This window comes from Triticum aestivum, chromosome 2A (genome assembly GCF_018294505.1).
Source record: "Triticum aestivum cultivar Chinese Spring chromosome 2A, IWGSC CS RefSeq v2.1, whole genome shotgun sequence".
Taxonomy (NCBI): Eukaryota; Viridiplantae; Streptophyta; class Magnoliopsida; order Poales; family Poaceae; genus Triticum; species Triticum aestivum.
In genome coordinates this window covers 682,146,411-682,157,839 of record NC_057797.1, presented here as the reverse complement: position 1 = coordinate 682,157,839, position 11,429 = coordinate 682,146,411, and the positions used below count along the sequence as shown (strand labels likewise).

Below are 11,429 nucleotides of genomic sequence, written 5' to 3'. Positions count from 1 at the left end.
CTGGTCCGGCTGGTAGTCACCACCCGCCCTACGAGGGGGGCCATCGTGTTCGACATGTAGATCTATTTCAGACAACAGAAGGCCGACTGATCAAGATCAAAATCAAGACTAGGGCAAGTATCAGAGAGAGAGAGAGAATCGGCAAACTTACCGCAAGCGGCGGGTCGGCGCGGGAATATGGCCGCTTGCCGAAACTCCAAGACCCCTCCAGCCTGAGGGCGGAGATCTCATTCACCAAGTTCGCAACTTCGGCAGCCGGCATCTCCTTGGTGCTCAGCCGGCACGGGTCGTGGTGCCCGCTCATCCGGCTGATCAGGTGTGGCCGGCGTTGGAGCGGGACAACCCGGCGCTCGACGAAGGCGACCAGCAAGTCAGACGCCTTGAGGCCTTCAGTGTTGATCAGCTCCCGGAGCCGTCGGATGGCGGCAGCGCCGTCTACCGACACTGGCTTCGGCTTGTAGCCCCAGGTAGCCCGGGGCTCGGCAGGCGGGCCGGCATCGTTGCCGGCAGGTTGAGGAAGTCGGCAGCCGGGTCTACGTTCTCCACGTAGAAGTAGGATTGCTGCCACATCTTGACTGACTGCGGCAGCTTGATGATGGGGAAGACGTTTTGCGGCGACGGTCGGTGGACTGCAACGAAGGCACCACACTGGGCAGCCACCTCCCGGACGGAGGTGCCCAGTTTGGTGTAGAAGAAGGCTCCCCACAGCTCGATGGTGCGGAGAACACTGAGGTATCCTTCACACATCGTGACGAAGGCGGCCAGGAGCATCACGGTGTTGGGCGTGATGTGATGAGGCTAAAGGTGGTAGAACTCGAGGAATGAGCGGAGGAAGTCGCTCGCCGGCAGGCCGAAGCCCCGGATGAAGTGCGAGCGGAAGACGACCCGCTCGCTCTCACCCGGCGCCGGCGAGATCTCTCCCTCCAGCGGCACGCGTGCCTTCACCTGATCCGCGCCGGGGAGACGCCGCGTCTCGCGGAGGAAGGTTATGTGATCCTCGTTGACGTTGGATCCGTCCCAGTCCCCTCCTCGCTCGCGCGCCATGGAGAGCTCGACGAAGAAAGGCGCGGCTCGGGAGCTGAGAGTGGGCGGAGCAAGGAGGCTCGGGCGAACGGGCTCGACGGAGACGAACCGCAGCAGCACTCCGGTATAGCTCGGGGGGCGCTGCGGCGAAAGGAAGAAGAAGGAGGCATGGGCGGGGTAGAGGGGCGCGCGAGCTCTGCCGCTCTCTCTCCTCCCCTACTTATAGCCTGCGGGCTATGAAACCGAGGGGGGCGTGGGATCGTGGGATCAACTCTGCCCACGACCCCACGTCCCCACCTTTATCGCGCAAAGTTACTACACGCAATAACTCCACGGGCGAGCGAAACCGCCCGCCTCGGCCGCAGCGGATCCGCTCGCGGCCGAGGCCCGGTAGTGGTGGGCCCGGCCTGCCGAGGCGTCCCATCACGCGTGTGGGCTCACAGGCTGGCCCAGCCGACTGGCACCATGTGGCGTGCCCACAACAGGCGGCTGATCGAGAAGCTTAGCCAGCACGCCATCTGGTTCCCGCCGATGCATTCGAAATTCCAGGAAGATCCGACTGGACGTATCCGACTCCCGCCAACCGGCTTCCCGGGAGTCGTACGAGGTTTCTTTCAGAGCACCCGGAGGAGGAAACTGTTGAGGCTCCTTGGCGCGTCAACCGCGGTGCCTCACCAGCTTCGGGCACTACTGTCGGAGCAATGGGCCACGGGTAGCCTAACCCGAGTCCCAGAACCTTTCAAGACATCGGGCCGGCTGCGCCCCTCAAGGCGTCGAGATGAAGCGCCGCCTTCTGGTGGCCGGCTGGCTGGACGACCAACTGCTAGAAGGCAGAAGGCGGCCATGCTCTGGAAGGCGGCTCCAAGACAAGCCGGCGGCTCCAAGACAAGCCGACTCCTGGTAGGCGGCCTCCAGAGTGGCCGGCTCCCAGCAGTCGGCCCATGGTGCCCTCAAAGTCTGCACCCCCATTAAATAAGACAGGACAGGGTGAGGCAACAGTGTAGCCAACCCCCCACGAATCCAGGAGCGGCCGTGGCCACAGTGCCTCGTACCAGCGGAGATCTCCGCCCGGCGCGGCACTGTTGCCACTTCGCCCTTGACGTCACTCCTGACAGGCCAATCCCTGCTCCCACGACCGCCTGTCGGTACAACCCAAGGACGGCGGGCCCTACCGGTCAGCGAGAGCCCGGAGGGTAGCGGGAGCCACACCAGTCGGACCAGAGGGAGGCCGGCTCCCAGCGGCCGGCCCGGTCCTTCCTCAGGGCCCCACGCACCATTAACCAAATAAGATGCAGAGTGGCTACAGTGATCTCCCACCAGGCGGCGGGACTGTAGCCATGCCTCCCCGACCGAGCACGCGTCATTAGCAACACGACTACAGTAATCCACGGCCGGCAGGACCCGCGGGCGGCAGAGGCGGCCTGTCGGCTCTGTACCAGACTAGCTGGCGGGGCCCACCAGGCGGCGGTCCCCAGCAGTCGGCGGAGAGGCCGGCGACCAGAGAGACCGACAACCGGGCCCTACGCCCGGCCGGATTACCATTGTACCCCTGGGGGTAGGCCTATATAAACCCCCCAGGGCACCCATGCAAAGGGTTCCCACTCGGTTAGGACTAGATTCATACCTAGGGGAGGAGAGAGCAAGCCTTGCCTTCTCCCACCTCTAGCATACAGCTCGAGGAGCACCATTGTACTCACTTGTGCCTTAGTGATCATGTGGAGACCCCGCAGAGCAGGACTAGGGGTGTTATCTCCTAGGAGAGCTCCGAACCTGGGTAAAGTTTGCCGGCATACGTGTCTACGCCTCATCCCGCTTCCAGGCGACGTTCTACTCGCTCCCACCATGATAAGCCACCCATTGGCATATGCCACACCCAACCCCCGACAATCTCCCTTACGGCCGGATTAAGCATCGATTAGAGTTGCCCTTAGAACCAAAGTCCATCTATCTCACGAACTTCGACCATTCATCAAATCAGCCGATGTTGCGGAAAGATCTTCGTATCTGGAACATCAAGAAGAGGAGTATGCAAAACCTTGGTGATGCGCGGGCAATCATGCATTCTTGGTTAGATTTACCGGCTTCAATTTAGATCACACAAAGTTTAGTTGCTAGTGTATATAAAACAGTAATAGAGGGAGCGATGTGACTGGATTCGAGACAACAATACGAGATATGATGGAATTTGCCAAGCTTTCTTCACATAGTTTTACCCAAATGGGGATTTTGATCACACCCACACTATTGTGCAAAAATACTTCAAATATGTGGTTCAGTTGCAACCATTTCATACATAATACTTCCTCTTGAAACAGGTTTTCACCCCGCTTTATAAATAAAGCAACACAACAAAGTACATGGCCGAACGATACAGTGTGATGAGAAACCCTCTTACAAAGCAGATAAAAAGATATAACAATAACCTAGAACAAGCTAACACCTCGTGGAGACCCAATCGACAACTCCTGAGCTCCACGACAACGCCTCCAAGAAGGTGACAGCGCGAAGCATCGCCGTTGCCGAGTCCAAGCAAACAGACATAGATTTTCACCCGAAGCCCTGGCATAACGAGACCCACGACGACGACTCCATGAAGAAAGTGGTACCCACAAGCGTCACCGACGTCGATGCCAGGTTCGCAAAGCTTTCGCTCGGACACTCGCCTACCACTAGTAGGAGTGTCGATCAACACCTCCACGAGAGACAACCATCCACACCAAATCTGGGCACTGCTTGAGCAGACCAGAGCCTCCCGCCACTCCACCCCTTGCCACCCACACGACCAGAAGTACAGTCACCACCTCTACCACGACGCATGCCAGAAAGCCAACTGTGAAGCCCGCCATCCGAGACCACTGCCCCGGCATCCACGGCCTCGGACATCACCGGCCATCCACATCATGACCCCCCACCACGGTAGTAAGAGTGAAAGTGACCTCCTTTCACTCCTTGCCCGGCATCAGCCACCGATGTGGGTTAGCGCCTCCACAGTAGGAGGCGCCCACACCTGCTTCCCCTACCGGTTCAGGTAAACCGTGGGGATGGAACCCAGTGACTGCCGCCGGCCGCCGCCGAGTAAGCTCGAATGACGGCACCCAAAGAGCCCAACTCGGACCGATGCCATCAGCAAGCAGCAGACACGAAGAGCACAATGCAAAGGAAACCAAGGCGGACCAAGTCAGCCTCTCATACCTACACGCCAGACGTCGTCCACCACCACAAACCAAATCCACGCCGCACACCGAAGACGCCCATGACATGGATCAGACCACTGCCAAACCACAACTGTCGTGCTGCCCCATTGCCAGCCGGAGAGACCAGGAAACGCCGCCACCCGGACCAAGCCCATTCTCACATACCCAGAGTGTAAGCTCCGACCTGCCTCGGGCCTAGATCTCGCCCGCCCGAGCACGAACTCTAGGTCCCAACCATCCCCCGTCGTGCGAGCATTTCGCACGCCGCTGACTCGGACCTAGAAGAGGGGAGGACGCCACCACCGCCATGCCCAGCTCGTCCCCGACTGGGTCCACGGCCCGCACCCAACAAGGCTGGAGCAGCGCCCAGGCCGCAGATCCACCTAGGACCCACAATCCACAATCGCGCTGTCCCAGCCGACCTAGAGCAGCGCCGCTTGCAACCCGCTGTCGCCACCCCGCAGCCTCCACGGCGACAACGCCCGCACCCCTGCTCGGCGGAGCGCCTGGCCGCCGCCACGCCTTGCGCTAGTGTCGCACCCTTGCCGAGACGCCGCATCTAGCGCTGCAGCCGCACGCTAGGGAGGGAGGAGGAGCCCCGCCGACGACGCCAACCGGGCTTCGCCCTCCGGTGGCAGCGGGGAAAGGGGGAAGGGGAAGGCCTGCGGGAGTGGAGGCTAGGGTTCACCCCACCGCCGCTCGCGAGAGCGACGCACGCGAAGCGGTGTACATAATACCCCCTTTGTAAAGAAATATAAGATCGTTTTTTTCCAATAAAGGATATAAGATCGTTTAGATCACTAAAGTTGCATCGATTCCAATGTTTCTCTTCCATGTGATAAATTGGCGAGGTTTTCAACTGGTTCGATCTTCTGTTAGAGTTGGATTGGATTATATGTGGGGCTTGGACGTAAAGAAACGCATGCATATTCCGACATTTTGGTGGCTCTGGTGGAGGTATGCGGAATAAGCTAAGGAAGGGAGAGCTAGTTGTGTCAGCGGGCGAACTTGCGAGGCGTACACGCAGCGCAGTCATGAAATACATGGAGGTCTATCTTACTGAACCAAAGAAAATTGTTGTCGACAAATGGGCACCACCACCTGAGTAGATGGTGAAGATCAATGCGGACGGGTCCTTTGTTCCAGGTGATGAGCATGCCGGCTGGGGCGTACGTGGTGTCGAGAGACTCGGAGGGGGGCCATTGTGGCCGCTAGTGAGGGCAGGCAAGACCATATACATGATGTCTTTGCGGCTGAAGTTCTGGCTCTCACTAATGTCGTGGCCCTTGCGGCTGACTTGGGTACACTGAGTGTGGTGTTTGAAGGGACTCGCAACTGCTAGTTGAGGCCATGGACTTCACAAGAGTCGACTCTACTTACACGACTGTCATTGAGGGCACGAAGTTTCAGCTTAAGACGTGGTTTTCTAAATATGTATTAGAAGTTTGTCGTTGTAGTGCAAATGCGGTAGCGCATGAGCTAGCCAATATTGGTCGCTTGTACCCTATAAACCAGATTGTTGAATGATTGAGTGTCTGATGTACCAGCCCAAGTGGCTGCTTGTGCTTCGAGCGATCTGCCTGAGCATCTTTAAGTTATAAAGTTTTGCTTGCTGTCAAAAAGGAAAATTACTAACCTGGCCAACCCTATTCCCGTACGGAAATTAAACGTGGCAGGCTAAAGTTACCTGCACAACTAGACGTATCCGGAGTACTGTAACCTGGCCAACCCTATTCCCTTTCCGAAACTAAACGCAGCGGGCTGAAGTTCCTGGCATATATAAAGATGTACTAGGGGTAGTCTTGGATTCGCCGGCACCGCCAGATAGCACCACCCACGAACGATGGAAGCAGTAACCTTGTTCGCCGCCGTCGACGCAGTAGTCGGGGCGACCAATGACAAGGAGGCGCAACGAAGGTCAATCGCCCCGCCAGATGCGCATGCCGCCGCCGATTGGTCTGGCCTGCTGCAGGACCTCCTGCTGTCCATCATGGCGGCGCTGGATGTCCCCAGCCTCGTCCGTTCCGGCGCCGTCTGCACGTCCTGGCGGGACGCCTACAGCACCTTCCGCTTACCCGCGCTGAAGCAAGCGCCGTGCCTGCTCTACGCCTGCGACGAGTACGGGCCCAAGGAGGCCGCCCTGTACGGCTGTACTGCCCCTCCACCAACGCCACCTTCCGTGTCCCCTTCCCCGGCCCACCGCACGAGAAGCGGGGCTTCGTCTTCTCGTGCCACGGCTGGGTGTTCGCTGCCGATGAAGTCGGCGACCCGTACCTCTTCAACCCCACCACCGGCGTCCAGGCTGCGCTCCCACCGGTCAAGACGCTCTCGGGCCGCGATGAGAACTTCTACGACGATGACGGCAAGAATGTCCTCACCCTCGAGGGTGTCGACGAGAACGGAGATCCGAGAACCAACATCCTCTGGGCACGAGATATTGAGTATATCCGGGTCGCCATCTCCTCCGCAGCCGAGGTGACTGCATGCACTGTCCTGATCATACACAATCCAGATTCGATGCTCTCGTTTGCCAAGCCGGGCGATAAGCAGTGGACATTGCTCTCCGACCTTGAAACCGGTGTCAGTGATGTTCTTTACAATGATAAGGACGGCCTGTTCTACGTTCTACATAATACTGCCTCCATCAGTGCTGTGGATCTCAATGGGCTTCAGCCGAGGGTGACCATGACCATGCGTCCCACATCGAGAATGAGCATTTCTGATATGTATCTCGTCGTCGCGCCGTCGGGCCAATTCCTGCAGGTGTGGAGGATGCAGGCTACGATAGATACCCCACTCAAGAATCACAAGACATACAAAGACATTGTGCCGTATGTGATCAATGATCTTATTGAATTGGCAAACGAGAATGGCGGCGACAGGCTTAGTGAAACTGTCATCGAAGACCAACAACACATTGATGCTAAGGAGGGGCGTCATAATGAGGTCAACACGACAGAGGTCCTAGTCTTCAAGGTTGACATGGATAGGCAGAAACTGGTAGAGCTTCAGCACATTGGAGACTGCGCAATCTTCCTTGGGTTCAATGCCGCTGTGTGCCTTTCGACCAAAGACACAACATTGGAACCAAACTGCATCTACCTCACGGATGATTTTCACCATCCATCATGTCACCCAATGTTGCGGAAAGATCTGGGTATCTGGAACATCAAGAAGAGGATTATGCAGAAGCTTGACGATGTGTGGCCAATCATGCATTCTTGGCTAGATTTACCAGCTCCAATTTGGATCACACCGAGTTTAGCATCGCCGGTGTGCTTGGCGCCGCCTATTGCGGGGAGGGCAGCGACCACGACACGACGTGCGAGGAGGACCCAATGCCGGCGTGAACTCGCGAGTGGGGTCCACGCGGGGGCCGCCGATGGCTTAGGATTGCCGCTGGTCGGACTACAAACGATGGCTGCGGACCGGGAGGGGGCGGCGGTTTTCAATTATTATTTTTGGGATTGTGTGGTGACGATGGGTAGGATAGCTGAGCGTACGGTTGTACGTATGGCACACACGTTCCGGCGAGCGAACATGCGAAAGTGCGTACCTTTTGTCAAAAGATTTGCATTGATTCTACTTTTCCTTTGTTTTCCTTTGTTTATACTAGCAATGCCCGCGCTCCCTTGATACGTTATGATTATGTAAGTTATTTAAATTTAGGCCTACAATAAGTGTTTTATGAGCATAAGTTTGTAGTCATAATTTTGTAGTTACAAAAAGGCAAGTTGTGGACGCAAGCAAATTATTTTCTGTTTTTGAGAATTGTTGTATGTTCTACATATGTGTACCTTTGTAGTGAGCGAGAGAATAGTTGTGTTGTAATAGTTTCTAGATAGAATTTTTACATTGCGATAGCTAAAACAAATGCGTAAAAGACACAGTTACAACTGGTGGCCTAGTAGTCTACTTTTTTTTTGCATGTAACACCTAGAGCTGCGATGTAGAACCACCCGTTGGGTTTGTCTAAAGATGTTTGTTATAGAGCAGAAGCCAGTTCTTCCCTTCAGTTTTCCAGTGTAGATGGTCGAGGTATTGATGGTTGATGTGCTGCCAGACTCGTAACGGAGTGGTAAGATGTCGGCAAAGTGAAAGTAGATTTTTCTTCGGTATTCTTGTCGGCAAACAATCACGTTAACGTTTCAATCTGTATGCTTGTCTAATATTTTTATAATCAAGAACCAAGGAAATCAAGGAGTGTGCTTTTTTATCTAAAGATAAAGAAAAAGACTACATGATCAGTCCACAATCCATATACAATAATTATGACATGTTTCTTCCAAAACAAAACTGGTACATATGAAGAGGCGTACATTACAGATAATTTGTGCCTGAACAATGTATCAAGCTAGAAATGTAACGGAGAAAGGCAAGGCCACGCATCCTGCATTGCAGCTACCTGATGAGTCTCTTGGCTGAAACTACCTCCCTCCCACTTCAGCTGACCCAGATCCACAACCCATGGGAACCTTATTTACATGCGCTTCATGAATTCTATTTCGGAGGATTCTAATTAAGATTATGCTTAAAGTAACTTGGGGTACAACCAGCAGCCTCCTTCCTAGCAGCAAATTGTGATCATAATCTTAAGTTTGCTTCTGTGCAAACCACACTATATATAGATATCGAGGGAAAGCAGGCATAATTCAGGGGAGAACATGACCTATTTTTTATGTGGTCGTCTTGGTGAAGAAAATTATGCCAGTTACAGTTCTCTCCAATATTCCTCTGGCTAATTTGGCAACTAAAAATAATAAAAACAATTCTATAAGTAATTGAGATTTCTGATTGTGGTACTCAGCTGAAAAATAATACAACACTATAATTCAAGTAAAAGAAATTTGTCATAACTTCACCATGCCGTGCGTCATAAAAAATTATAATATCGTCCACTACGAAATGTAGGCTACAAAGGAAGAGAACAAATATGTTGGCAGCAAGAAACAACGAAAAGTCCATAGAAGAAGAAAATATAAAGAGCACACCAGTCACAAATCATTATAGAAACCATATACATGTCACAGAAGAGGATCTGAAGCATAGAAGCTCACAGTCCATTCTCAATTTGCACTGTATTACACCCACCACATGAACCATGCAAGCATATATGATCATTGATAGCACGAAGGACACAAGTCTGCAGGCCCTTAATTTGGCGGAACATCAGGAGCACCAAATGATCGGAGCGTGGGAATGGCTCGTGCACAACCGTGAGCGCATTCTTACCGACAACCACACCCTTACCCAGAGTAGTATAGACAATATGACACTGCAACCTGAAACGGTATTCATAGCTTAGGAACTGCCAAGTTCATATATTTTCTGTTGGCCTTTGCAAGCTAGCTCTGGCATAGAATGCAACTTTTTAGCCAGGAAAAATTCAACTTACAACTTCTGCTAGTTCAGATTCCATAGCTAAATTTAGTGATATACCCAACACTTATCACCATATTGTGTGTTCATCCAACATCGTGACAGCAGCCTAAGTCACAACTTGTGACAATGTGTCAAAAATTCTCAAGAGAAGGATGTAAAAGAGTTGTATTACCGTTCACAAGACAAAATTTGGGCTTAGTACCGAGGGTCAAAAAAAGCTTATTCATACACCCAGTCCCTCATGTTTCTGCATCTACAATTGTTGTGATGACAATCTTCAGTTATATACTCTAACTCCTTCCTACATCACTTCTTAAGAAAATCAGTTGCAAATGTGCTTTAGCTTTTAATACCACCTTATCTTTCTGAAGTGGTAGACCCTGCATCCTACAATATACCTACCTGTACAAATGTAAAGAGCTAACCTTGTTTTACCAATTCTTTGCATTTTAATCTCCTGAAAGTCTTGCCAGCCTTCGGTTTTCTTGGCATTCTCTTAAATTTCCCGTCCAAGGGGTAGTCTGAAATATGAATTGCCAAACCATTTAATTGATTATACTTCATAGGAACAGAACATGTTGTATGAAAATAGCAAAGTGTTCCATGCAGGAAATTCTTATTAGTGGGAGCGACCATAGTCCATACCTACTTCAAAAATGAAAATGAGATTGAGATGTCCAGTGCGTCTTGCCTTGTCCTCCTTGTCCAGAATACCGTTGACAATTAGGCATTTGGTCCAACAAATAGCATTGCCCAGGTAGAATAGCACATGCATGGCATTAGCTGCACTACACAGGTAGATTCAGCACACATCGTACAAGGATTATATTGGGCAAATAGCTCCCTTGCGCCGTTGTTGGTGTGAATTGTCTCTCATGCGACGTCGTTGGTTGTAATAGCTCTCATGCGACGTCTCCCAACGCATAAATAGCTCAAGCAAGACAACCCATTTACGCGGCTAGTTGGCTGTTAGTTAGGCTGAGGTTTGGTTAGGACACTGGGGGTTATGTGCTCTGAATGGTGGGGTCCACCTAGGGCCACGTAGTCAAGAGTCAACCGTCCACGACTCGACCGGTGACTGTGTGACCGTGGTCGACTCGCCCGTGCTGGACTGGGCGAGCGGCGCCGCCGTAAGCATCTTCTCCGGCAGCGGTTTCTTCTCCGCGGTGGTGGAGCGCATTTCTCGGCAGCGGCAGAGCTATTGCGAGGTGAGCCCGAAACCCAAGTCCCACTCCCCAGAATTTTGGGGGATCTGTGGCCTCATGCTGCCCTCTGTTTCTTGGCGATTTAGAATCGGGCTCTATTGGATCCGGGGGCTGTTTCTTCTCCGCGGCCCGGTGGTGGAGCGCCTTTCTCTGCAGCGGCTATTGCGAGTGAGTATTTTCCAAACACTACTCCCATTCCACTGAATTTTGGATAAATCTGTGGCCTCATGCTGCCCCTTTTTCTTGGCGTTTTAGAATCTCGATTGGATAGGAGATGGAGCGAGGGCTGGATGAGATGGAGCGAGGAGACAGTGCTTCAAATCGGTAATGCCACCCTCTTTTCTTGGCGATTTAGAATCGAACTCGATTTGGTGGTGACTGTCGCTTACACTGCCGCCGCTGCCTGCCATTGACAAAACAGGGGAGGTTCAGGTTCTGCCACCACATTCGCAATTATAGTGGAATTTTTTCCCTGTAAAGCCAAGCTCAGTGATGGCAGTGTCCAAGACATTGATAGAGATACCACCGTGAGGTTGGATGTCGAATTTGCAGATGTTGATCCCCAGGAATTGGAGAGCATGAAGGAGAAGGCCGTGGGCAATTTGGTGGAGAGAATTGGGGAGAG

General features: G+C 53.0%; 1 protein-coding gene across 1 annotated transcript; it reads left to right on the top strand.

Annotated features, from left to right (window-relative positions):
- Positions 1–1,042: 1,042 nt before the first annotated feature.
- LOC123191847 (uncharacterized) lies at positions 1,043–7,886 on the top strand. Its single transcript, XM_044604423.1, has 2 exons — positions 1,043–1,147; positions 6,135–7,886. The coding sequence occupies exons 1-2, from the start codon at positions 1,043–1,045 to the stop codon at positions 7,851–7,853; spliced, it is 1,824 nt and encodes a 607-aa protein (XP_044460358.1). The 3' UTR covers positions 7,854–7,886.
- The last annotated feature ends 3,543 nt before the right edge of the window (positions 7,887–11,429 follow it).

Excerpts from the sequence above, each read along its gene's own strand:
- LOC123191847 (XM_044604423.1), top strand. The coding sequence starts at position 1,043 with ATGGAGAGCTCGACGAAGAAAGGCGCGGCTCGGGAGCTGAGAGTGGGC. Across the intron at positions 1,148-6,134 it reads CGAACCGCAGCAGCACTCCG|GTCAATCGCCCCGCCAGATG; the intron begins GTATAGCTCGGG and ends GGCGCAACGAAG.